This window comes from Erinaceus europaeus, chromosome 10 (genome assembly GCF_950295315.1).
Source record: "Erinaceus europaeus chromosome 10, mEriEur2.1, whole genome shotgun sequence".
In the NCBI taxonomy this organism is placed as follows: Eukaryota; Metazoa; Chordata; class Mammalia; order Eulipotyphla; family Erinaceidae; genus Erinaceus; species Erinaceus europaeus.
Window position 1 is genome coordinate 116,662,913 of NC_080171.1, and position 23,159 is coordinate 116,686,071.

The window sequence follows — 23,159 nt, forward strand, 5'->3', positions numbered from 1 at the left end:
TCATCTGAAAGCTTTCATAAGTATTTAAGTCAACGCAATAATCAACTACTTAATTGCTGCCATCTGTAAAAATTTAGCCACAAGCCACAAACTCCTCTGGTGCACAGACGCCCAGTTCAGCTGTAACCCCCTCCCCACCCCCACCCCCCGCCCCCAGGTCTGAACTCCTCTCTGGAGACAAGTCAACATGGCGTGTTGAAATGGTTCCTGCAAGCCTAGAGGAGTGGCGTCTACAGAACATTGAGTCCTTCAGGGAGGACAGTGCTCACTGAGTTAGGTTTGTGTAACTTAATTTCCAAGGAGACAGGATCATTTATTCACTAGCTAGACTCAGTCACCTCCTTATCTTACTTGCTTGACAAACCCATTTGCTACAGATTTTTCTAGGTGATGAAATGTGTTCTTTCAGTTCACCACTACTCATTTGTTTCTTTCTGCTTCTTGCTTTTACCCAGGGGCTCGAGCATCCATGCTTTTATGGCAGCTCCTGCTCCTTCACGAAAGGATAGGGAAATGAAAACATTCCCCACTGCCATTTCACGGAGCAGAAATGACTACCAAAGAAAGCCCACTGAGATGCCCCTGAGTAAGAAAGAAACGCCTCATAGCACAAGCAATAGCCTCAATGTCCCGTTTCCCTCCATGACCACAGAGCTCTATCACGCATGCCTACTACATTTTAAAGGGACTTGCTGTGTTAAGGAGCTCGTTTCAATAAAAAGCTCTACTTCTAGGCTGATTCCACTCAGCATACTGGGACCTTGACTTCCTTCTCTAGCCAGTGCTTATGGTGGCTAGCTGGTGACTTGTACAGGCTGAAGGCTGTGCCCTCCTCCACTGCCTCCCCCCTCCCTGCTGTTTCTAAATCAGACCGTTGTATTGGATCTTTCACTGCAACATAATGGTCTTGTTCCTTTGCAGGGCAGTGTGACAGCCACGGAGTATGCCCTCTCCAAGTGCTACCTTCCGCTGGAGCACAAGGTTCTGGCCACGTACACTGGGGCAGCTGTATTCCTTGTCACCCTCATCTTGGTCCACTTGGAGCTTCTACCCTCACCTTTTCATTTTGGTTGGAACCTGCTTAGAAAATCTAAGAGAAAGTGAAGAGCGGAAGAATTCTGCATCGAGTCGTAAATGTCAAAGCCAGAGAAACAGAGCTTTGCTCGGTGCGCACATTAGGTGAGACTGAAGGAGACTGTCTTATTTATTGAGGCATGTCGTAGAAATTCTACATCACTAATGCAAATGACTGCAGAGTAAATAAATAGCTGATCATTACTGTTCTCATGCTATACAAGGGGAACTTGTACTCTGTAAGACGTCTGTCTCTCATTTTATCAAAGATACGGACAATCCAAGATTGTGTCTGTACAATATGTAAAAGCTAGTAATGTCACTTGCATGCACTAGACAGTGTCTTCTTCCCCAAGATGGAGCTGGCAGCCCTGGAACACGCTTATTATGTGTACACAGACACTGGGTTTGTTTCAGTCCTCCTGTGAAGTGCTTCTTATATTCTTACAGATTTCAAAGCTGTACACGTAAAAGAAAAAATTTAGAGGCTATCTGAAAGAATGTAGTTTTCACAGACTTTTGTACCACACTAAATGAATGGAATCAGCTTTTTAGATAAGTATAGTTTTTCTCTCCAGCAGACTAAAAATTTAAGTGTCACTTTAATGCTAATTAGTGACCAAAAGAGACTTGGGGAGACAATGGTCTAGGAAGTGGCTTTGGTAATTTAAAGCCAGACAAAATATAGCTTTGCATGTGTGAATCTGGTTCTTCCTTTAATTCTGTTTTTAAAATTAGAAGGTGGTTGGGGGGAGGAATATTGAGAATATTTAGTAGTATACAGTTTCACTTTTGTGTGAAAGTGGGTGTATATTCCATTTTTCTTCATATCTTCCTTTGAAAGGGCACCAGGAACTCAAAATAACCTCCAACTGATATGTCTTAATTCAAGTCAGAGTTGAATGAAGCAATAAAGGGAGTTAGAGAAAGGGCCAGTGGTCTAAATGTGACTCCCCAAGGTCCTTGAGCTCAGTAGGGAAGGACACTGGAATTTGGTGATAAGGAAAAAAAAAAAAAAAACACGTATATGTTGCACTGATTATCTATGAAGTCACTGTCCTTTCTTTCATGAAAAAGGAGGATTTAGACCTGGAAGAATCAATAAAGGATTACGAAGCACTGATTTATAAAGTAAACTTAACATATTCAAGACTAAAAAGAGATGAAGGGAGTAATGTAGATTAGGTTATCATTTCTCTCGATTCACATTACTAAAATATACTTTGGGCGTCTTTACTGGTTATCTTCAGTTTAAGAATACTACCCTCAAAGTGCCAGTACATCCGTCTGTTAAATACTGAACTGTAACTCTTGAGACTACAATTGTAAATCTTCAAATGTAAAAACAGACATATTTTGATTTTATATTTCAAATAAATGTCTTGTAATAATGATTTTTCAAGAGGGAACTTAAAATGCTATCCTTTGATTCCACTAAGTCAGACACAAATATTGACTTCTTTTTTCTCCTTGCTATTTATTTATGATGAAGTGGTTCAAAAAGTTTGACTAAATGAATGGATGTCCTGTCCCCACTTAGGGAACTTGTAAGCATCTCCAAGTAGTAAAACAATCAAGACCCATTGTCTGGAGAGAAAAAAAAACAAAAGCTTTGCTCCCTGGAAAAAACTTGTGATGTTGGTACAGCTTTATTTATAAAATGTGCAAGATTCATGTGTATAGTGTGTGTGTGTGTGTGTGTGTGTGTGAGAGAGAGAGAGAGAGAGAGAGAGAGAGAGAGAGAAAGAGAGTAATATCAAGGAGTGCTTTTAAAAGTACCAACCTGACAAAGTATTCTAAATTCTATAGGTAGCATTCTCTCTCTCTCTTTTTTTCTGAGCAAGGATATAATGTTGACATTTATCTATTCACACAATAAAACCATATTTCTTTTACAACATGGAGAGCCAGGGTCAAGGCACAAAGACCACAAAAGACTTTTCGTTAGTAGCTGTACAAAATAACATTACTCTGTACAGTGTAAGAAATGAGCAATACAACAATACCAACAACAAGAATATATGAAAGCAGACTACTGGGTAAGCAGGGCAGACGTCTAGAGAATCATTTTCAAACAAGACACACTGGTAATGAATGTGAGTTTTCTGCCTAAAGGTAAAAGATTCAAAGTAGCTCTAATTCAAAGGCTGGCAAGAAACTCTAAATAGGACTGAAAAGGGTTTCTGTCCACTCTGGCTGGGGCTCCAAGTCTTGAGTGGACGCAGATCAAAAGGGGCCTCTATTTGATCCTTGCAGCTTTTTAAAACTAGAATTGGAAAGCCGTGGCTCACTGCATCATAGACTGTTAGACTGGCCTCTCTCACTGGGCTGGATAACTCAGGAAAAAGTGGATTCAGCCCCCTCTCCCTCCTTCACCGATGTCTTGCAGCATCAATCGCTTATTTATCCCTCCCCTCAAGCTTCAAAGATTTTACTGCAGTGTCATCCAATGCAGCGCAGGTTGGTGGTAACCCAGATTCTTGGGGTGGGGAGGCCTGAAAACATGCTACAGCCAAACCTGAGGGGGGGAACAGAGGTAGCCAGAGGGTTAGTGGGCACACGGGGTGGGCGTACAGAGAACAGGACAGAGGGCAGCTGGAATTCACTATTTGCTCCCAATTCACTATTTGCTCGGGGCTGACAGACAGTCCTAAAAAGAAAAGCTCCAGGGGCGGGCAGAGAGGAGGTGCCGGCAGGCTGCCACCGGTGCACACGCCTCACAAGAGCTCGTACTGCTTGAGGTGCATCCGCTGGATGATGTCTCGGCAGTCGTTGAACACCCTGCGGATGTTCTCCGTGTCCACCGCGCAGGTGAAGTGTGGGTAGCAGTAGTGCTTGCCATCCCCGGTGGCCGTGCTGATTCTCTGCCAAGAACAGAGAGTGGGCTGTGCTGCTGGGTGCGGGTGGGGCGGCGGGGAAGGAGGCTTTCTAGTTCAATCTGACTGCAGGGGGCTGTTTAAAGTCAGAGCAGGGGTGCTGGCAAAGGCCAAGAACCCAGCATAGACAACTTTCTAGGGGCAAGCTTAGAGTCCCTCTGAAGCAGGACATAGTGTTTAATGACTCTGGGTCCATACTTCCAGAGGGTTAAAAGAATAGGGAAGCTCCCGGGAGGGAATGGGATATGGAGTTCTGGCGGTGGGAATTGTGTGGAGTTGTACCCCTCTTATCCTATGGTTTCTGTCAGTGTTTCCTTTTTATAAATAAAAATTAAAAAAAAAAGACAGGCACTGGGGGCCAGGTGGTGGTGCTCCTGATTAAGCGCATACACATTACAGTGCATAAGTACCCGGGTTCAAGCCCCTGGTCCCCACCTGCAGGGGGAAAGCTTCACAAGTGGTGAAGTGGGGCTGCAAGTGTCTCTCTGTCTCTTTCCCTCCCTTCTCTCAATTTCTTTTTGTCTGTATCTGATAATAAAAAAATCAAAATATTAGAAAATAAAATACTTGGATAAAAAAAAAATACAGGTACTAAAAGTAGGAGTCAGGGTAAGACTTCCAGAAATGCAGGTGTCACTGTGATCACAGTCTTCTGTGATGACAGAAATGCTCTGTATATGCCTGCCAGTACGGGAGCCATTGCCACTAGCTAGTGCAACCCAGGGGCAGACGTTCAAATCGTATCTGCTTCAAATTTAAATACCCACATGTGAGCAGTGGTTCTAAGGACAGCACAGTTGCCTCCTGCACGCAATACGTGTCTCAGGTCTGACCTCTGCAGGTAAAGCAAATTCCACCCAAGGGAATTCAGAGAAAGGCCAGCTGTTCTAAATGTGGCTCCTCACCGTCCTTGAGCTCTGTAGGGAGGGGCACTGGGCTCTCTGTGCTCACCTGGAAGCTGTGTGACCTGAGGTGAGAAGAGGAACCTCTCTGAACCTTGTGTGAGCACAAGATGAAGTAATGATACTGTGAGATGAAGTAATGATACTTTCTGCATCTTTCATAACTGGGGGGTGGAGGGAGGTTAAATGAGATAAGGAAAAGTAATCTGCATGCTGCAAAGAACAGCTTGAGAGTGGTAGGGAAAGCAAGGTTTCAATAACTGCTCACCAGAAACAGATCTCGGATGAAGAATTTCGCTCTTGTAACTTTGGGATCCTCTCCTGCATCTGGTGTTGCTGTGGGGATTACAAATGGAATTTCATGTCAGCAACGTGAACGATAACAATGCTGTGGAGATTATGAAGAGGAGTACAAAGTTGGACAGCTGTACAGACATAGATTCAAAACTCACAGAAGCTACATACGTATATCTGCATCTTTATTCCCTTTCTTCCCCTCCCAGATGATTTAAAGGTTAACTGTTAACAGCTCTGACCAAGTTTTGTCTTGATGGTGGGGTTGTAACTTTCACTCCAGTAAAATGAAAGCCTATCTCTGGACAGTGACTACACACTAGCCACCTGACTGCAGAGCGTCCTGACTGCAGTGACCACACTCTAGCCACCTGACTCCGGGCCACATTAGGAATAGGGATTCAAGCTCCGGGTTCTGGAGTTGTCAGGAGTGAGCGCTCCTCTGGCTTTCTTCTCATCCCTTCATCCCAAGTTGGGAGATACCTTCTTCCTGGTCCCCCCACAGACTCAGGAATGTCACCCAGAACTTCCTGAAATCATTTCCCATTCAGAGTCTCAGTTCATGGGATCACTCAATATTTCTGTGGTCTCTATGAAATCTATTTTCCTTTATTTTATTTTATTTATTTTTTACCGGAGCATTGCTTAGCTCTGGCTTATGGTCATGCAGGGGACTGAACCTGGGGCTTCGGAGCCTCAGGCATGAGAGTCTTTTTTTGTGTGTGTGTAAGCATTGTGCTATCAAACCCCCCACCAAAATCTATTTTCCTAAAAAGCTAGGCTACACTTCTTAGTGCTGTCATCATCTTTTTTTTTTTTTTTTTTTTTTTTTTGCCTCTAGGGTTACTGCTCCTGGTGGCCATTTTTACCATTTTCTTGGATAGGACAGAGAGAAACTGATAGGAGGGGGGTGGATACCGAGGGATGAGAGGAAGACAGACACCTGCAGACCTGATTCACTGCTCATGAAGTGTCCTCCCTGCAGGTGGGAAGCTGGGGGCTTGAACTGGGATCCTTGAGCCAGTCTTTGTGCTTCGTACTGTGTGCGCCACTACCCCAATCATTTTCTTTCTAATTGCTTACAACTAATGTGATTATATCGTCACGTGGCACAGGGGATGGAACTCTCTAGTTGAGGCAGGCCTAACCCAGGGAGACCTGCAAGCTGAGCCCAGGGCAGGAAGAGTAGAGGCAGGAGTGGGGAGGGCGGCAGGGTGGTGCGCAGAATCGCTGAGAGCTTGCAGCCCTGGATCACTGAAGGTCACAGAGGGGGAACACAGCCTCTGGCCAGGTCAGAGTTGAACTGAGCTTATGCTGAGATTATTATTGGCAGCAACCATAAACTGGATTGTAGCTGTGTTTCAGACACCAGCAGAAGTTCAGGGAATGTTCTGGAAAGTTGAATGACTAGAATCAGGGAGTGTGGGTAGGAAGCTGCATTCATAGAGCCACAGCTGAGATGAGAGGAGAGAAGGAAGGAAGAATATGAAGTGGCCATTTGGGAGACAAGATGCAGAGAGCATGTCCACTCACTGAAGAGCAGTCAGTGGGTGGGGAGACGGGCCCCTGTGCTAAGAAAGCCTGGCTTAAACCTGGAAGCAACCCAGGTGTCCAACAACAGATGAGTGGCTGAGCAAGTGGTGGTCTATATACACAAAAGGATATTACTCAGCTATTAAAAATGGTGATTTGGGGAGTTGGGCGGTAGCACAGCAGTTAAGCGCACGTGGCACAAAGCGCAAGGACCGGCATAAGGATCCCGGTTCGAGCCCCCAGCTCCCTACCTACAGGGGGGTTGCTTCACAAGCAGTGAAGCAGGTCTGCAAGTGTCTATCTTGGGAGTCAGGTGGTAGTGCAGCCGGTTAAGCGCACATGGAGCAAAGCACAAGGACCCGTAAGGATCCTGGTTAGAGCCTCTGGCTCTCCACCTGCAGGGGAGTCACTTCACAGGCGGTGAAGCAGGTCTGTAGGTGTCTTGTCTTTCTCTTGCCCTCTCTGTCTTCCCCTCCTCTCTCCATTTCTCTCTGTCCTATCTAACAACAATAATAACTACAACAACAACAAAAACCAACAAGGGCAACAAAAGAGAAAATAAATATTAAAAATAAAAATAAAAATGGTGATTTCACCTTCTTCACGCCATCATGGATGAAGCTTGAAGGAATCACGTTACGTGAGATAAGTCAGAAACAGAAGGATGGATATGGGATGATCTCATTCAGGGAAAGAAGTTGACAAAAGGGAAAACACTAAGCAGAACTGGGACTGGAGTTGGTGTATTGCACCAAAGTAAAAGACTCTGTGGTGGGGGGTAGGGGGGTAGGTTCAGGTCCTGGAACATGATGGCAGAGGAGGACCCAGTGGGGTTTTATTTTATGTGGAAAACTGGGAAATGTTATGCATGTACAAACTATTGTATTTTACTGTTGACTGTAAACCATTAATCCCCCAATAAAGAATTTTTAAAAGAAAGGCCTGGTTTTCTGAGAGAAGACTAACAGCAGTGTCAGAGAGGGGGACACAGTGGACACTTGGGGACTCAGCAGTGGCCTGCTACTTTAGCCTCCAAAAAACACACCTCCAGGCTAACTGAGTTAGTGCACAGATGAGAAATTTTCTTTTTCTTTTTTTTTTTTTTTTTCCCTCCAGGGTTATTGCTGGGGTTTGGTGCCTGCACTATGAATCCACTGCTCCTGGAGGCCATTTTTCCCATTTTGTTTCCCTTGTTGTTGTTGCTGTTGGATAGGACAGAGAGAAATAGAGAGAGGAGGGAAAAACAGAGAGAGGGGGAGAGAAAGACAGACACCTGCAGACCTGCTTCACCGCCTGTGAAGTGACCCCCCCCCCCCCAAAGGTGGGGAGCCAGGGGCTTGAACCGAGATCCTTATGCCGGTCCTTATGCTTGGCACCATGTGTGCTTAACCCAGTGTGCTACTGCCCAGCCCCCAACAATAACAATTTTTCTTAGTTGAAATTTCTAGGAAAGCTCGTTTTCATTTTGCCTTGTCTAGCTTAGGATTCAAATGTGAAGAAATAGTGTTATTTGTCTTGAACAGATCTTTTATAGAAGACTCTTGTCTGAAAGACTGAAGAATAGCAATTATTAGAAATTATTAGAATAGCAATTATTAGAAAAGGGGTTCCAGCTCTTTTGGACTTGCCCAGGATAGGACACCATGTCCTTGGAACCCTCGGTAAGCTCAGACAGTCAGTCACCCTAAGGTAAATCATCAGTGTTACAGCTGAAGAGGACTCTGAAGACATTTTTTTTTTTTTTTGCCTCCAGGGTTATCACTGGGCTCGGTGTCTGCACTTCAAATCCACTGCTCCTGGAGGCCATTTTCTCCCATTTTTTTGTTGCCTTTGTTGTTGTGCTTGTAGTTGTTATTGTTGTCATAGCTGTTGTTGTTGGATAGGACAGAGAGAAATCAAGAGGAGGAGAGAAAGACAGACACCTGCAGACCTGCTTCACTGATTGTGAAGCAACCCCCTGCAGGTGGGAAGCCGGGGGCTTGAACCAGGATCCTTATGCCAGCCCTTGTGCTTTGCGCATGCGCTTAACCCACTACGCTACTGCCCAGCTCCCTCTGAAGGCATTTTATCTTACTATTTTTTTTTTTTTTACTGTTTTTTCTTTCTACTTTATTTCTATTTGACACGATGAAGAGAATCTGAGAGGGAAGGTGAAGATAGGGAGAAAGAGACAGAGAAACCTCCAGACCTGCTTCATATCTCATGAAGTATTCTCTCTGCAGGTGGGGAGTGGGGGCTTGAACCGAGACCCTTGTGCATGGTGATATGTGTGTCTAACTAAGTGTGCCACTGCCTGTCCATTTATAAAAAGTATTTTATTGGGAGTCAGGCAGTAGCGCAGCAGATTAAGTGCAGGTGGTGCAAAGCACAAAGACCGGTGTAAGGATCCCGGTTCGAGCCCCCGGCTCCCCACCTGCAGGGGAGTCGCTGTGAAGCAGGTGTGCAGGTGTCTATCTTTCTCTCTCCCTCTCTGTCTTCCCCTCCTCTTTCCATTTCTCTCTGTCCTATCCAACAACAACAACAACAATAAAACAACAAGGGCAACAAAAGGGAATAAATAAATATTAAAGAATATTTTATTTATTTATTACTGGATAGAGACAGAGATAGATTGACAGGAGAGGGGCAGCTAGGGCAAGAGACAGAGACACCTGCAGTCCTGCTTCACCACTGTGAAGCTTTCGCCCTGCAGGTGGGGCCCAGGGGCTTGAACCTGGGTCCTTGTACACTGTAATGACTATGCTTAACCAGGTGTGCCACTGCCTGGCCCCTGAAGACGTTTTACTAAATGCTTGCTGAAAGCTTTGACTTGGGAATAAAAGACTCAGCCCCACTTTTCACAGGAAAGCATGACAGTAGCAGAAATTCTCTGTCAAGAGTTCAGTGTAAAGTGTGAGGTCAAGAACTGACAAGGACCTAATGACATACCCAACCAAGAAGCAAAATTTACCCAGAAAATGACATAGTTCCACCCAAACTTCCCTTTTTCCTGATGCACAATCTGAATGAAAAGTCAAACTTTGAAAGTTTTGCAAATGGCAGCATCCTCAGTGGTCATTTTGATACTCGAGTGTCTTCCAATAGAGCAGCAGTTAGAGGACTGATTTAAACTGCATCTCTGAATGATAGTCACAAATCACTTCATGATGAGAACGTTTTCTGAGGAAAGCATCAATAGGTACCCTGCTTGTCTAGGTGTAGTTACATAATGGCGCTAGATGGTACAGCGTCATGTGGTATAGCTAGTGAGGCCACTGTCATACATAGAACTTCATGGACTGAAACACTGAGTGACACGTGACTGAATATTACAGAGCTGTTGAAAAAATCCTTTTTTTTTGCTTCCAGGGTTATTGGGCTTGGTGATGACACTGTTCCCGGTGGTCATATTTTCTATGTTACTGAATAAGACAGAGAAATTGGAGAGGAGGGTAGACAGAGAGGGAGAGAGGAAGACAGACACCTGTAGACCTGCTTCACTGCTCATGAAGTGGCCTCCTTGCAGGTGGGGAGCCGGGGGCTTGAACCCGGATCCTTACGCGTGTCCTTGTGCTTTGAACTATGTGTGCTTAACTGGCTGCACCACCATCCAGCCCCCAATAACTAAATTTCTTAATCGTGAGAAATGTTTTCTGAAATCTTACCATCTTCAGGAACAGTATAATTTGCATACTCAGGGAAATAATCTTCAATCTTTGATTTCCCTGCCAAGACTTTTTCTGCGAGCATATCCTGTTTGTTCAAGAACAAGATGATAGAGATGGTCCTCAACCACCTGAAAAGGAGAAATAGACACACGTGTTTCACACACTAGCATATGGAAGAAAAACAATCTCTCTAATGTAAGAGAGTTATTTAGTGAAAAGGACAGCACTGTCACCTTTCTGATAATGTTTACAACTTAGAATTATTTAATGTTACTATCCTAGTCTCCCACTCCACCTACAAGCAACACATTTTTATAATAACAAATACAGGTAGCTGGATTAGAAGTTCAACGTTCCCCTTTTAAAAAATTTTTAATTATCTTTATTTATTGGATAGAGACAGCCAGAAATCAAGAGGAAGGGGGAGCCAGAGAGAGAGAGATAGAGACACCTGAAGCCCTGCTTCACCACTTGCAAAATTTCCCCCCTGTAGGTGGGGACCAGGGGCTTGAACCTGGGTCCTAGATCAGTGTAACATGTGCGTCATCTGGCCCCAGCAATTTTGCGTTCTTTAATTCAAGCACGCTGGTGATGGGATTGACTTGCACTAAAATTAAGGCTTACTTATGTATTAAACCTGCTTGGATTTTCGTGGTGAATTTTTCTAATACAGGCTCAGAAAGCTACAAGCCAGTGCATTGGAAACAAAACACATGACTCCTGGTGGACCACACTGAATGGGGTCTGAGGCTGGCTTGCTTCTTGGCCTCTGACCAGAGCTGAGTCTCCTGCTGTGGAACAGGATGCTAATCATATATAATGAGGGAAAATTGCCAATCTAAATGGTGAGTCTGAATATATTGGGTTACTATTATTACTATTGCCATCAGGGTTATTGCTGGGGCTTGGTGCTGGCACTACAAATCCAATGCTTCTGGCTGCCATTTCCTGGGATTCCCAAACAGGCAAGATGGATCTAGACCTTGAACAAATCCCTCTCTTCAGTGTTACTGGTCATCTCTATCAGGAACAACACAATAGACTCCTCTGCGGGGCCCCCATAGGACCTTGCCCTCACCATGGATCAACCACAGTAGAGAATGTTCCATCCTCTGAAGGGAGGCTGGACAACATGCTCTGTGTTCCACCTGAGGAAGATGGGTCCTGACATTGGGGCAGCTTGGAACGTTCCTACTCATGATCACAGAATGTGAGCTCAGACGTACAGGGATGCAGAGGTCACATAGGCTCCTAAGCTGAATATGGGCCCCAGATCACATCAAATCGATAGTTTACAGTCAACAATATTTATACACCTTTCCCATATTTGGGAGCTACTCTCTTCCCTGATGCAGCTTTCTGGTCCTTTTTCAAGCCATGGCATCATCTCCCCAGACAATAACTTGGGTCCACCTGCATATCAGATGTTAGGCTCAGAGAAGAAGACAACAACAAACAAACAAACAAAAAAATCCCACTACTTAGCAGGGGTAGATAGCATAATAATTATGCAAACGGACTCTCATGCCTGAGGCTTCAAAGTCCCAGGTTCAATCCTCTGAACCACTATAAGCCAGAGCTGAGTAGTGCTCTGGTAAAAAAAATATATATAATAATAAGTTTAGGGAGTCAGGTGATAGCGCAGTGGGTTAAGCGCACGTGGTGCAAAGAAGAACCAGTGGAAGGATCCCGATTCGAGCCTTTGGCTCCCCACCTGCAGGGGAGTCACTTCACAGGCAGGTCTGCAGGTGTCTGTCTTTCTCTCCTCTCTGACTTCCCCTCTTCTCTCCATTTCTCTCTGTCCTACCCAACAATGACGACATCAACAATAGCTACGCCAACATTAAAAACAAGGTCAACAAAAAGGAAATAATATTTTTTAAAAGTTTAATAAAAAAAAATCCCAATGTTATGGTCATGGGCCCTTTGGAATATAACTAAAATAGGCCTACTATCTATAAAATGGAGATCCCCCAACTCTTCATCTGCACTATTCGAGCCTTTAGGTTCCTGATTAGTCAGCAATTTGTTTGGCTTTATATGTTAACTCTTTTTCGGTCACCAGGTTCCAGATGCTAAGATGATGCCAACTGGACTTCCCTGGGCAGATGACCCCACCAATGTGTCCTCGAGCTCTGCTTCCCCAGAGCCCCACCCCACTAGGGAAAGAGAGAGACAGACTGGGAGTATGGATCGACCTGCCAATGCCCATGTTCAGCAGGGAAGCAATTACAGAAGCCAGACCTTCGACCTTCTGCATCCCACAATGACCTTGGGTCCATACTCCCAAAGGGATAAAGAATAGGAAAGCTATCAGGGGAGGGGATGGGATACGGAGTTCTGGTGGTGGGAATTGTGTGGAGTTGTACCCCTCTTATCCTATGGTTTTTGTCAGTGTTTCCTTTTTGTAAATAAAAATTATATTTAAAAAAAAGAAGAAATTGAGAGGCGAGAGGGAGAGACCACTCAGACCTGCTTCACCACTTGTGAAGCTTCTGTAGCTTCTGAAGCGGGGTGGGGTGTATGTGGGGGGTGGTGACACAGGGGCTCAAATCCGGTCCTTGCACAAGGTAATGCGTGTGCTCAATAGGTGTGCTACCACCCAACGCCCCGAATCTATCACGTTTGCGACCTGTTGTTCCAGATGCTCTCGAAAAGGTCCAGGGACTCTCTCAGCCTGTTGGTGTTGTTATCTTCCCGAATCACCATGTTGTAGCTGCTGCAGGCGGCGACGTAGATGATAGCAGTGACATCTTAGTGGGAGAGGAGAGAGAGGAAGCACTTTAGGTAGACAGAGCTTGTGGCACTATGATAAAGTGCAGACCCTGACTGCTACTCATGTCCACGGATGCTTCCACCCCTAGATTATGAGTGTTACTTGAATAAGCAGTGCGCTAAAAATGTATCTGACCAGGGATCCACACATCAGCTATCTGTGTAATCTACATATTAGCTAATGGCACATGGAACTCTGGGAGTTTTTTTTTTAACTTAGGAGATTTATACTGAAGACATTTTACAGAGGGTAGAATCCAAAGCTAATCAAATGCAGTAGCAGGAGTGAGTGTGAAAACTCATCCCCAGTTTCTTGAAAGAGCAGAGAAATCACCGTTAAAGCACTGGATCCATTTTCTTCTTTCGTCCCTCTGGCCACCGACGTCAAACATGCTGTGGGAGAGTAACAGGAAGACAATTATTGGAGGAAGAGGGCGGTGAGCCCTAGCCATATCCCCTGACTCACAGTCCTTCGACTTCCTGCCCTCATCTCTGCAGAGGGCCATGCTCCCAGTATACTCACTGAAAGTTTACTTTGTCCACTTGGAATCGTGTCTCAAAAATGCCTGATGTCAGCACTCTGCATCTGAGAAGGTCCTACGAGCAAGACAAGAGAAATGAAGCAAGTCACAGTGCTGTTTTTCAAATGGGTGGTTCAGCCTGCAGACACAGTACTTGAGGGTTTTTTTTTTGCCTCCAGGGTTATTGTTGGGGCTTGGTGCCTGCACTATGAATCCACTGCTCCTGGAGACCATTTTTCCAGTTTTCTTACCCTTGTTGTTGTTATTATTATTGTTGGATAGGACAGAGAGAAACGGAGAGAGGAGGGGAAGACAGAGAGGGGGAGAGAAAGACAGACACGTGCAGACCTGCTTCACCGCCTGTGAAGTGACCCCCCCTACAGGTGGGGAGCCGGGGGCTCAAACCGGGATCCTTACACTGGTCCTTGTGCTTGGCACCATGTGCACTTAATCTGCTACGCTACCGCCCGGTCCCCAATACTTGAGTTTTTAAAACTAACTTCTTCTCTGTATTACAAGGGAAATACGATAGTAAGAAATTTAGACAAAAATTCTGTCTCTCCCCTACCCCCTGCAGAGAAAAATCACAATTGAAGTTACTGGTTTGGTCTTAAAGACTTGGTATCTCTTCTTTTCTTTTTAACTATCTTTATTTGTGGGAGAGAGACAGACAGTCAGGAGTTGAGGGGGAAGAGGGAGATAGAGAGGAAGAGAGAGACACACTTGCAGCACTGCTTCACCACTCACAAAGCTTTCCCCCTGCAGGTGGGGACTGGAGGCTCAAAACTTGGTCCTTGTGCGCTGTGATATTTATGCTCATCCAGGTCCGCCACCATTTGCCCCCTCCTGTTTTTATTTTCATTTTCTTTTCTTTTTAAAATATTTTTTATTCCCTTTTGTTGCCCTTGTTGTTTTATTGTTGTAGTTATTATTAATGTTGTTGTTGTTGGATAGGACAGAGAGAAATGGAGAGAGGAGGGGAAGACAGAGAGGGAGAGAGAAAGACAGACACCTGCAGACCTGCTTCACCGCCTGTGAAGCGACTCCCCTGCAGGTGGGGATCCGGGGGCTCGAACCGGGATCCTTACACTGGTCCTTGCGAATAGAAAAGCCACACTGCTGTATAAAGCTGATGTCTCTTGTATACCGGTCAGGTGCCAGGGTTTCCTTTTTATTCACCAACATTATTCGGATGCTAATGAGGTAGCCAGCGCATCATCCTGGAGGTGGAGGTGGTTCTTCACTCTCAGCTTGAGTCAAAGGGCAGCTTGGAGGGGACTAACTCCAGAGCAGGGAGCCTCTGTTGCTCTGGAGGGTAATTTTAGCCCTTGGAACTTGCCTTGGAGAAAGACAGGCTTGGGGGCTGGGCGGTGGCACACCCTGTTAAGCACACATAGTACGAAGTGCAAGGACCAGTGCGAGGACTTGGGTTCGAGCCCCTGCCCCTCACCACCAGCAGCAGGGCCACTTCACAAATAGTGTAGCAGGTCTGGAGGTGTCTATCTTTCTCATTCCCTCTCTATCTCCTCTTCTCTCTCAATTTCTCTCTGTCGTATCCAATAAAATGGGAAAAATAATCACCAGGAGCAGTGGTTATTGCTGAGCCCCAGTGATAACCCTGGAGGCAAAGGTGTGTGTGTGTGTGGGGGGGGGGAGGCAGGCTTTGGATGAGAGCAAAGAACTCAGACCTTCTGGGGGGCTGCTGCTGGAGAGAACCAGCTGTGAGGTCCAAGGCCAGGCCCTCAGGACACAGCTATGGAGGCGCACAGTGTAAGAGAGGCGGTCTGGAGTCTAAACTCTTTGCAGTTCACCAGCTCTAGAGGCCTATGGGGAGGGCTTGGGTGTGCAAGTCAGCATGTCTCTGCAGGTGTGCAAGGACCAAGGGTGGGGGAGAATGGGGACAGATTGCCTTCTTTGGCAAATGAGCACTGAGAGATGTGCACTGGGCACTTTTATCAAGCTCAATTTACGGGATACACTCAAGGTCTAACTGTGGAGTTTGCTCTGACTTGTATCCAGCACCGTGACCCAAAGCAGAAAGGGTTCAGAATATGAAGCAGAGGTGGGGAACAGTAAAGATTTGTTTGTTTTGTTTTGTTTATGGCTCTAGGAAGAATAAGCATGACAATTCCTAACCCTTAGATAAAATTATCTTCATATTTTGAAATATAAGTTTTAGAATGGTGTGTGTGTGTAACCACAGAGTGTGGCAAAAATACCCCATGCCCTTATAGGGCCAGCACAGTTTAAAAGTAGTCATTATTTGAAGGTTACTTTATTTATTTATTATTGGATAGAGACAGAAATTGAGAAGGGATGGGGAGATAGACAGGGAGAGAGAGAGAGAGAGACCTGCAGCCCTGCTTCATCACTTGTGAAGCTTTCCCCCTGCAGGTGGGGACTAGGGGTTGAACCTGGGCTCTTAAGCATGTGTGCCACCACCTGACCCTCTGAAGTCCCCCCACTTTTAATACCTTAAAGAACTGGGGCAGGGCAGTGGTGCATCGGTAGAGTGCACATGTTACCATGTGAAAGGGTTCAAGTCCCTGGTCCCTATCTACAGGGCTGGGGGTGGGGGGCACTTCACAAGCGGTGATGCAGGGCTGCAGTTGTCTCTCTCTCTCTCTTTATCTTCCCCTCTCCTTTCAACTTCTTTCCACCTGTCTCTATCCAATAAATAAATAGTATAATATAATAAGTGAGTAAATGAAATAACATATTAAAAAGAAAAAAGCATAACCACTGATTGATACAGGAAATTTTTCTGATATCTTGAGTCACTTCACGTACCTGATCTGTGGGCGTGTAGTCCACCAAACTGACACTGTCGATCCTTTCCAGGAAGCTGGGGAGAAAGCAGCACATGTTCAGAAGTGGTCCGCCAACCATCCTGGCTGTGTATGGAGTCAGGCATGGCATTATCACACTAGCCGTGAGGCAGGAAACAGAAAAGGTGGGGTTCCACTTTCTTTGCTATGTATCTGCCTAGATAGCGCCCCATCCTGGTTTCAGGGCTAAGAGATCATTCCTTCCCCTCCTTCCTTCCTTTCTTCCCTCTTCCCCCCTTTCTTTGTCTCTGCCTTCCTTCTTCCTCTTGCCCACAAATATGGGGACAGCAATGTTGAAATGTAAATGTGAAATAAGAGGTGAGAAATGTTCGCTTAGTATAGGAAGTTCTGGATAAAATCCCAAAGTTGGCGGGGGGCGTGGGTTAGGGCAGGCAGTGGTGCACATGGTTGAATGCACTTAACACGGTGCAAGAATCTGGGTTTAAGCCCCTGGTTCCCACCTGCAAGGAGGAAGCTTTGTGAGCAGTGAAGCAGTGCTGCAGGTGTCTCTCTGTCTCTCTCCCTCTCTATCTCCCCCTGCCCCCCCAATTTCTCTTTGTCTCTATCCAATAACTAGGGATGTTCTGACACAGAGAGGAAGTAGTGTGGGTTCTATTAGTAATGAGGTCATTTCAGGCGGAAAACAAGGTCAGTTCCACCTCAGGGGAAGGTGGCCCGTGACTGCAGGGCCACTGAGAAGCTCCTCACCGACTTCCTATTTCACTTCCCTCAATCACTCTAACTCTGTCAGATAAAGTAAGGACTAGAAAAGCTGGATAAGGGCAAGAGACTGGCACACTTTAATGATGGCCCTTTTGGTCACTACCAGGCCATCCCATCATCCCGGGCCCTAGTCAGGGGATCCTGGGATTCCCACACAGATATGATGGGCCTAGAACTCTTAACAGATCCCTCTCTCCACCATCACTGGTCATGTCCATCAGGAACAACACCATAAACCCTCCTGTGGGCATCTACAGGACCTTTCCCTCAATGTAGAACAACACTGGTAGAAAATGCTTCACTTTCCGAAGGGAGGCTGGGTCAACCTACTCTGCCACTCGAGGAAGACTGGTCCTGAAATGAGTGCAGCCTAGAATGTTCCCAGTTGTGACCATGGAATTTGAGCTCAGACCGACAGGGATGCAGAGGTTATGTAGGCTCCTGTGCTAAATATGAATAGACATGGGTCCTACATCAGATCAATGAGGTTTACAATTAATGGTATTTATATACTTTTCCCATATTTTGGAGCTACTCTCTGCCCTGATCCAGCTTTCAAGTCTAAAGGGGCTGTAAGTGACTGCAACTTTAAACCAAACAGGAAGCCTCTGGCTACAGTTAAAGCTTAGGAAGTGTTGGTATCTTCTAATTCTGCTTTTAAAAACCCCTTCTGTTTCATTTGGTTTAAATCCCCCCTGCTTAACACTGCATTCTATTTACATAACCAGTGTATTCTATTTACATAACCACTGCCATCTATTTACATAAATCACTTTTACATTTACATAAAGCACCACCTTCCCTCCAGGGCATTGGTGGTTTAGTGGCAGAATTCTCACCTGCTCCACCGCCTCTCCTTGTCACACCCTGATCCTCTCCTTGTCACACCCTGATTTTCACCAGTCATTTTTCTTTCCACCCTCTCTGCATCACATCCTGTTCACACCCTACTTGGGAAGTATATATAAAGACAACATTGTTCGTTTTAGTTGGTTGTTAGTTTAGTCTAGCTTGGTATAGATTGCACTGCGTCCTGCATGAATAAAGAGATACTACGTACAGCTCAACCATGAGTCCCTGGTCGTCTGTCTCCCTGTCAGTGAAGCTCAGCCTGACAAGGAAGCAACCAATTTAAAATAGGATGCAGATAGGGTAGAGGTAGGTGGGTGAATTTATTCAGATGGTAATAACGAGTAGAAGTAGAAACAATGACATGAGGTGAATAAAAAAAAAGGCATCAAAAGTTCTTGATAGATATGATTAAAGACTACCTTCTAAAGGAAGCAGTGGGAGTTACTTTCCTGAATGCTATTAAAAATAAGTGTTTCTGAGATGGTGGTGACCGAGGTAAAGATGTCAAGTTCTTTCCCCATCCTTAGTCTCCAGGATGGAGATTCAAAGTCCCTTGCAGTTCTGATACTTAGCCACCTAAGCGACACGTGAGAGTCACGACAAGTGACTACGCCCACCAGTATCTTCTGAATTGTGACTAATGTTGGATGGTATTCTGAGTTCATGAATTTCAAATGTGCCCAACGAAAATTCACCCCTGAAAGTGAACATGTCCTCCGGCTCCTTGACTCTCTAAAAGAATAAAGGGATAAAATCAAAATCAAAAGCAGTAGTCATCTGCCAGGTTTTGCCTTGATTTTTATTTAATGATGGGAACAGAGGAGGCAGAGTAAGTGAAGAGTGAAAGAGAGGACAGCATCAAAGCTTCCTTTAATGTGGTGGTGGTGGTGGTGGAGAGGGTAGGGTACTGCACCTGGGTTGCATACATGACAAACCAGCCTGTCTAATGGTCTAGTTCTCTGGCCCTTACCTTAATTTTTGGTTCAACTGGCACATTTCCTAAAATGTCAATGCACTTTAAATTTGGACTCTTAATACAATATACAGAGAAATGAATTTCAAAAGTACTTTCCAAATTAATCACAGAATTTCACATGACATTTTAAGGGGTTAGTAACACGGTCTCCTTAAATATGAAGCTATAAATACTTTTAGTTCAGGGAAAAAATTAAATAATCTCTAAGAATCTCCCCAGAACATTAACTCACAATAGATAAGAGTTGCAGATAAGGGTGGTGGCGTACCTGGTTAAGAGCACATGTAATGTGTCCTGAAGCTCCGATTCCCCCAGAGCCCCACCCCACTAGGGAAAGAGAGAGGCAGGCTGGGAGTATGGACCGACCAGTCAACGCCCATGTTCAGCGGGGAAGCAATTACAGAAGCCAGACCTTCCACCTTCTGCACCCACAATGACCTTGGGTTCATACTCCCAGAGGGATAAAGAATAGGAAAGCTATCAGGGGAGGGGATGGGATACAGAGTTCTGGTGGTGGGAATTGTGTGGAGTTGTACCCCTCTTATCCTATGGTTTTGTTAATGTCTCCATTTTATTTATTTATTTATTTATTTATTTATTTATTTATTGCCTCCAGGGTTATTGCTGGGGCTCAGTGCCTGCACCATGAATCCACCGCTCCTGGAGGCCATTTTTCCCCTCTTGTTGTTGCCCTTGTTGTTGTAGCCTTGTTGTGGTTATTACTGTTGATGTCGTTTGTTGTTGGATAGGACAGAGAGAAATGGAGAGAGGAGGGGAAGACAGAGAGGGGGAGGGAAAGACAGACACCTGCAGACCTGCTTCATCACCTGTGAAGTGACTCCCCTGCAGGTGGGGAGCCAGGGGCTCGAACCGGGATCCTTCCACCGGTCCTTGTGCTTTCGGCCATGTGTTCTTAATCTGCTGTGCTACCACCCAATCCCCAATGTCTCCTTTTTTAATAAATAAAAAAATTAAAAATACAGTACTTATACTATCAAAACAATAAAATAAATGGAAATGTCACTCAAAAAAAAAAGAATCATATCATCAATTAAAATCTCTTCATTGCAACTTTGCAGCTGAACTCTTTGTGGATACTATTCCTCTGACCAGAGCATTCTTTTCTTTAACTGGTGAAACAATGATTCGTGATTTATTTTATACAATAAATTACTAATTATGCAATAAAAACAGCACACAAGGACCCAGGTTCAAGCCCTTGGTCCCCACCTGCAGGTGGAAGCTTCATGAGTGGTAAAGCAGCGTTGCAGGTGTCTCTCTGTCTCTTTCCTTCTATATCTCCCCCTCTCAATTTCTCTGTCTCTATCCAATAATAAAGAAATATAAATATAAATATTTAAAAACAAGAGTTAAAAAAAAGAGTGGCAGATAATGAGAATTACAATGGCAACAAATCACCCTCAATATCTGTATGATAAGACAAACAGGAAGCGATATATTTTTATTTAGTTTACTTTTTTAATTGCTACCTGGGTTATCTCTAGGGCTCAGTGCCAGCAATACAAACCCACTGCTCCCGGTAGCCTTATTATTATTATTATTTGAATTTTTATTTTGTTTTAATAGGACAATTTTTGCCCCCTCCCTTTTTAAACAAATATTTTATTTATTGGATAAAGACACAGAGAGATTTATTTGCTAAGACAGAGAGAAACTGAATGGGAAGAGGAGAGAGGTAGAAAGATATCTGAAGTGCTACACTTCACCACTTGTGAAGTTTCTTCCTTGCAGGTGGGGACGAGGGAGTTGAACTCAGGTCCTTGAGCACTGTATCACATAGGCTCAACCAGATGTGTCACTGCTGGGTCCATTTTTCTTTTCCAGCTTCTAGAGCTGAGCATATTCATATTTGCATCAATGTTTTAATTCTCTCAATTTTAATCTTTCTCCCATTTGCTATGGCACAAAACTTTATTTCTTGTCAGCTATCAGCTATGCTGCTAAAATAACACGAACATCGCCAAGATGGAAACTGTCCTGCTAATTGCCTCTGAACAACTAGACTGAGTTGAGTAAACCTACAATTATTTCTTATGTGGAAGATAAAGGAAGTTGCAACTCTGTCAAGGCAAGTAAAAAGCTTTTCTTGGTGTGTGAGGAACATTTAATGCTATTATCTACATGATATAAAAGCTAGGAGGGGGTGGGGAGAAAAAGTATTACCTATATATATTACCTATATATATTATATAATACCTATATATATATATATTACCTATATAATAGTGAAGTACCAGGCAGTTTAAAAATTTTATATTTATTTGTTGCCCTTGTTGTTTTATTGTTGTAGTTATTATTGTTGTTGTTGATGATGTCATCATTGTTGGATAGGACAGAGAGAACTAGAGAGAGGAGGGTAAGACAGAGGGGGAGAGAAAGACAGACACCTGCAGACCTGCTTCATCGCCTGCGAAGCGATCCCCCTGCAGGTGGGGAGCCGGGGGCTCAGCTGGGATCCTTATGCTGCTCCTTGTGCTTCATGCCATGTGCACTTAACCCACTGCACTACCGCCCGACTACCCAGTTTTTGTTTTTTTTTTTTTAACCAAAGTACTGTACAGGGGGCCAGGTGGTGGCACATCTGGTTAAGTGGACAGATTACAGTGCACTAGGATCTGGGTTCAAGACCCCAGTCCCCATCTGCAACAGGAAAGCTTCATGAATGGTGAAGCAGGGCTGCAGGTGTCTCTGTCTCTCCCTCTCTATCCCTCTCTCTCTCAGTTTCTCTCTAGCCTATCAAATAGCATGAAGTTAAAAAATGAAAACAAACAAAAAACCCCACAAAGTCCGGCACAAGTCTGGTTTATGGGGGGGTGGGGAGGACAGAATCATATCCCGGGATGATTAACCAGTCTCCTTAGGCAACTCAGGGGGGAAACTGAACCTGGGACTCTTGATGCCTCAGGCATGAAAATCCTTTGATCCTTTGTGTATCCAATAAATCTTCCCTGCCTCCAGACAGGTTTTTTTTTTTTTCTTTTTTTTACTGGAGCACTGATTAGCTGTGGTTTAGGTTAGTGTAGGGGATTGAGCCTGGGCCTTTGGAGCCTCAGCATGAGAGTCTGTTTGCATAACCATTATGCTGTCTACCCCTACCCATCCAGGCAGTTCTAATGTACAGCATACTATAACACTTCACTTACTATAACACTTATATTCACTAAATAAGTCAGATAAAAAAAAGACAAAACAGCTTTGATTTCTACCAGTACTTGATACATATACATACTACAACATGAATGATTTGAATAAAACACAAATGGGGACCCGGTGGTGATGCACCCAGTGAAGTGCACATATTGCCGTTCAAAAGGTCCAGGGTTTGAGCCACCGCTCCCCACCTGCAGTGGGGAAGCCCTTGAATGGTGAAGCAGGTCTGCAGGTGTCTTTCTCTCTTCCCTTCTCAATTTCTGTATATTATCTAATAAAATAGAAAGAAAAAAAAAAAAGGAAAAAACATCCACTAGCAACAGTGTATTTGTAGTGCTGGCACTGAACCCCAGCAATAACCCTGATGGCAGTAAAAATAAATAAATAAATTAATTAAAAAAAATACAAGTCCCCCGGCTCCCCACCTGCAGGGGAGCCGCTTCACAGGCGGTGAAACAGGTCTGCAGGTGTCTTATCTTTCTCTCCCCGTCTTCCCCTCCTCTCTCCATTTCTCTCTGCCCTATCTAACAATGACATCAATAACAATAAAAACATTAAAAATTAAAAAAATACAAGTAAATGTATTTACTTGTATTTATGAGCTGCCATAAGGAAGGGGGTTGGCAAATCAGCCAAAAGGGGCCAATTGCATAGAGAAGGGCAGAGTTGGACCTTTAGTGTGGAATTTAAATATAGCTTCATTACAATGATGCACACCAGAAACTGATGTTACAATGCACGCTTACGTTTAATCAAACAATTAAAAAAAGAACCATGTTACTTAAAAGGGTGCTCAGATCAGCTGCAGAACTTGGGATTCAACATTCCTAGCTGAATCATATTCTGGGATAATTGACCAGTCTCCTTAGGCAACTCAGTGACTCCAGTACACATCAGAGTTTGAAATTCTCCTTTTTACCGCCTCCCTACTCTAGGCCCTTATACTCGTCTCACCTGGCTATTAGTCTCCCATGACTCACGGTCCTG

General features: G+C 44.5%; 2 protein-coding genes across 9 annotated transcripts in view; one reads left to right on the plus strand and one right to left on the minus strand.

Annotated features, from left to right (window-relative positions):
- MPPE1 (metallophosphoesterase 1) overlaps positions 1–2,468 on the plus strand; it is a 28,603-nt gene extending 26,135 nt beyond the window's left edge. For all 7 annotated transcript variants that reach the window (XM_060200664.1, XM_060200662.1, XM_060200663.1 and 4 more), the window contains one exon: positions 922–2,468. In XM_060200664.1, the coding sequence (XP_060056647.1) occupies positions 922–1,104 (183 nt within the window). In that variant the 3' untranslated portion in view covers positions 1,105–2,468. The remainder of the gene's footprint in view (positions 1–921) is intronic.
- The window catches only part of GNAL (G protein subunit alpha L), a 155,648-nt gene continuing 133,669 nt past the window's right edge, over positions 1,181–23,159 (minus strand). For both annotated transcript variants that reach the window (XM_060200660.1, XM_007517169.3), the window contains exons 6-12: positions 16,413–16,467; positions 13,625–13,698; positions 13,436–13,494; positions 12,959–13,079; positions 10,324–10,454; positions 5,121–5,188; positions 1,181–3,938 (exon numbers count right to left, since the gene is read on the minus strand). In XM_060200660.1, coding sequence (XP_060056643.1) covers positions 3,792–3,938; positions 5,121–5,188; positions 10,324–10,454; positions 12,959–13,079; positions 13,436–13,494; positions 13,625–13,698; positions 16,413–16,467 — 655 coding nt within the window. In that variant the 3' untranslated portion in view covers positions 1,181–3,791. The remainder of the gene's footprint in view (positions 3,939–5,120; positions 5,189–10,323; positions 10,455–12,958; positions 13,080–13,435; positions 13,495–13,624; positions 13,699–16,412; positions 16,468–23,159) is intronic.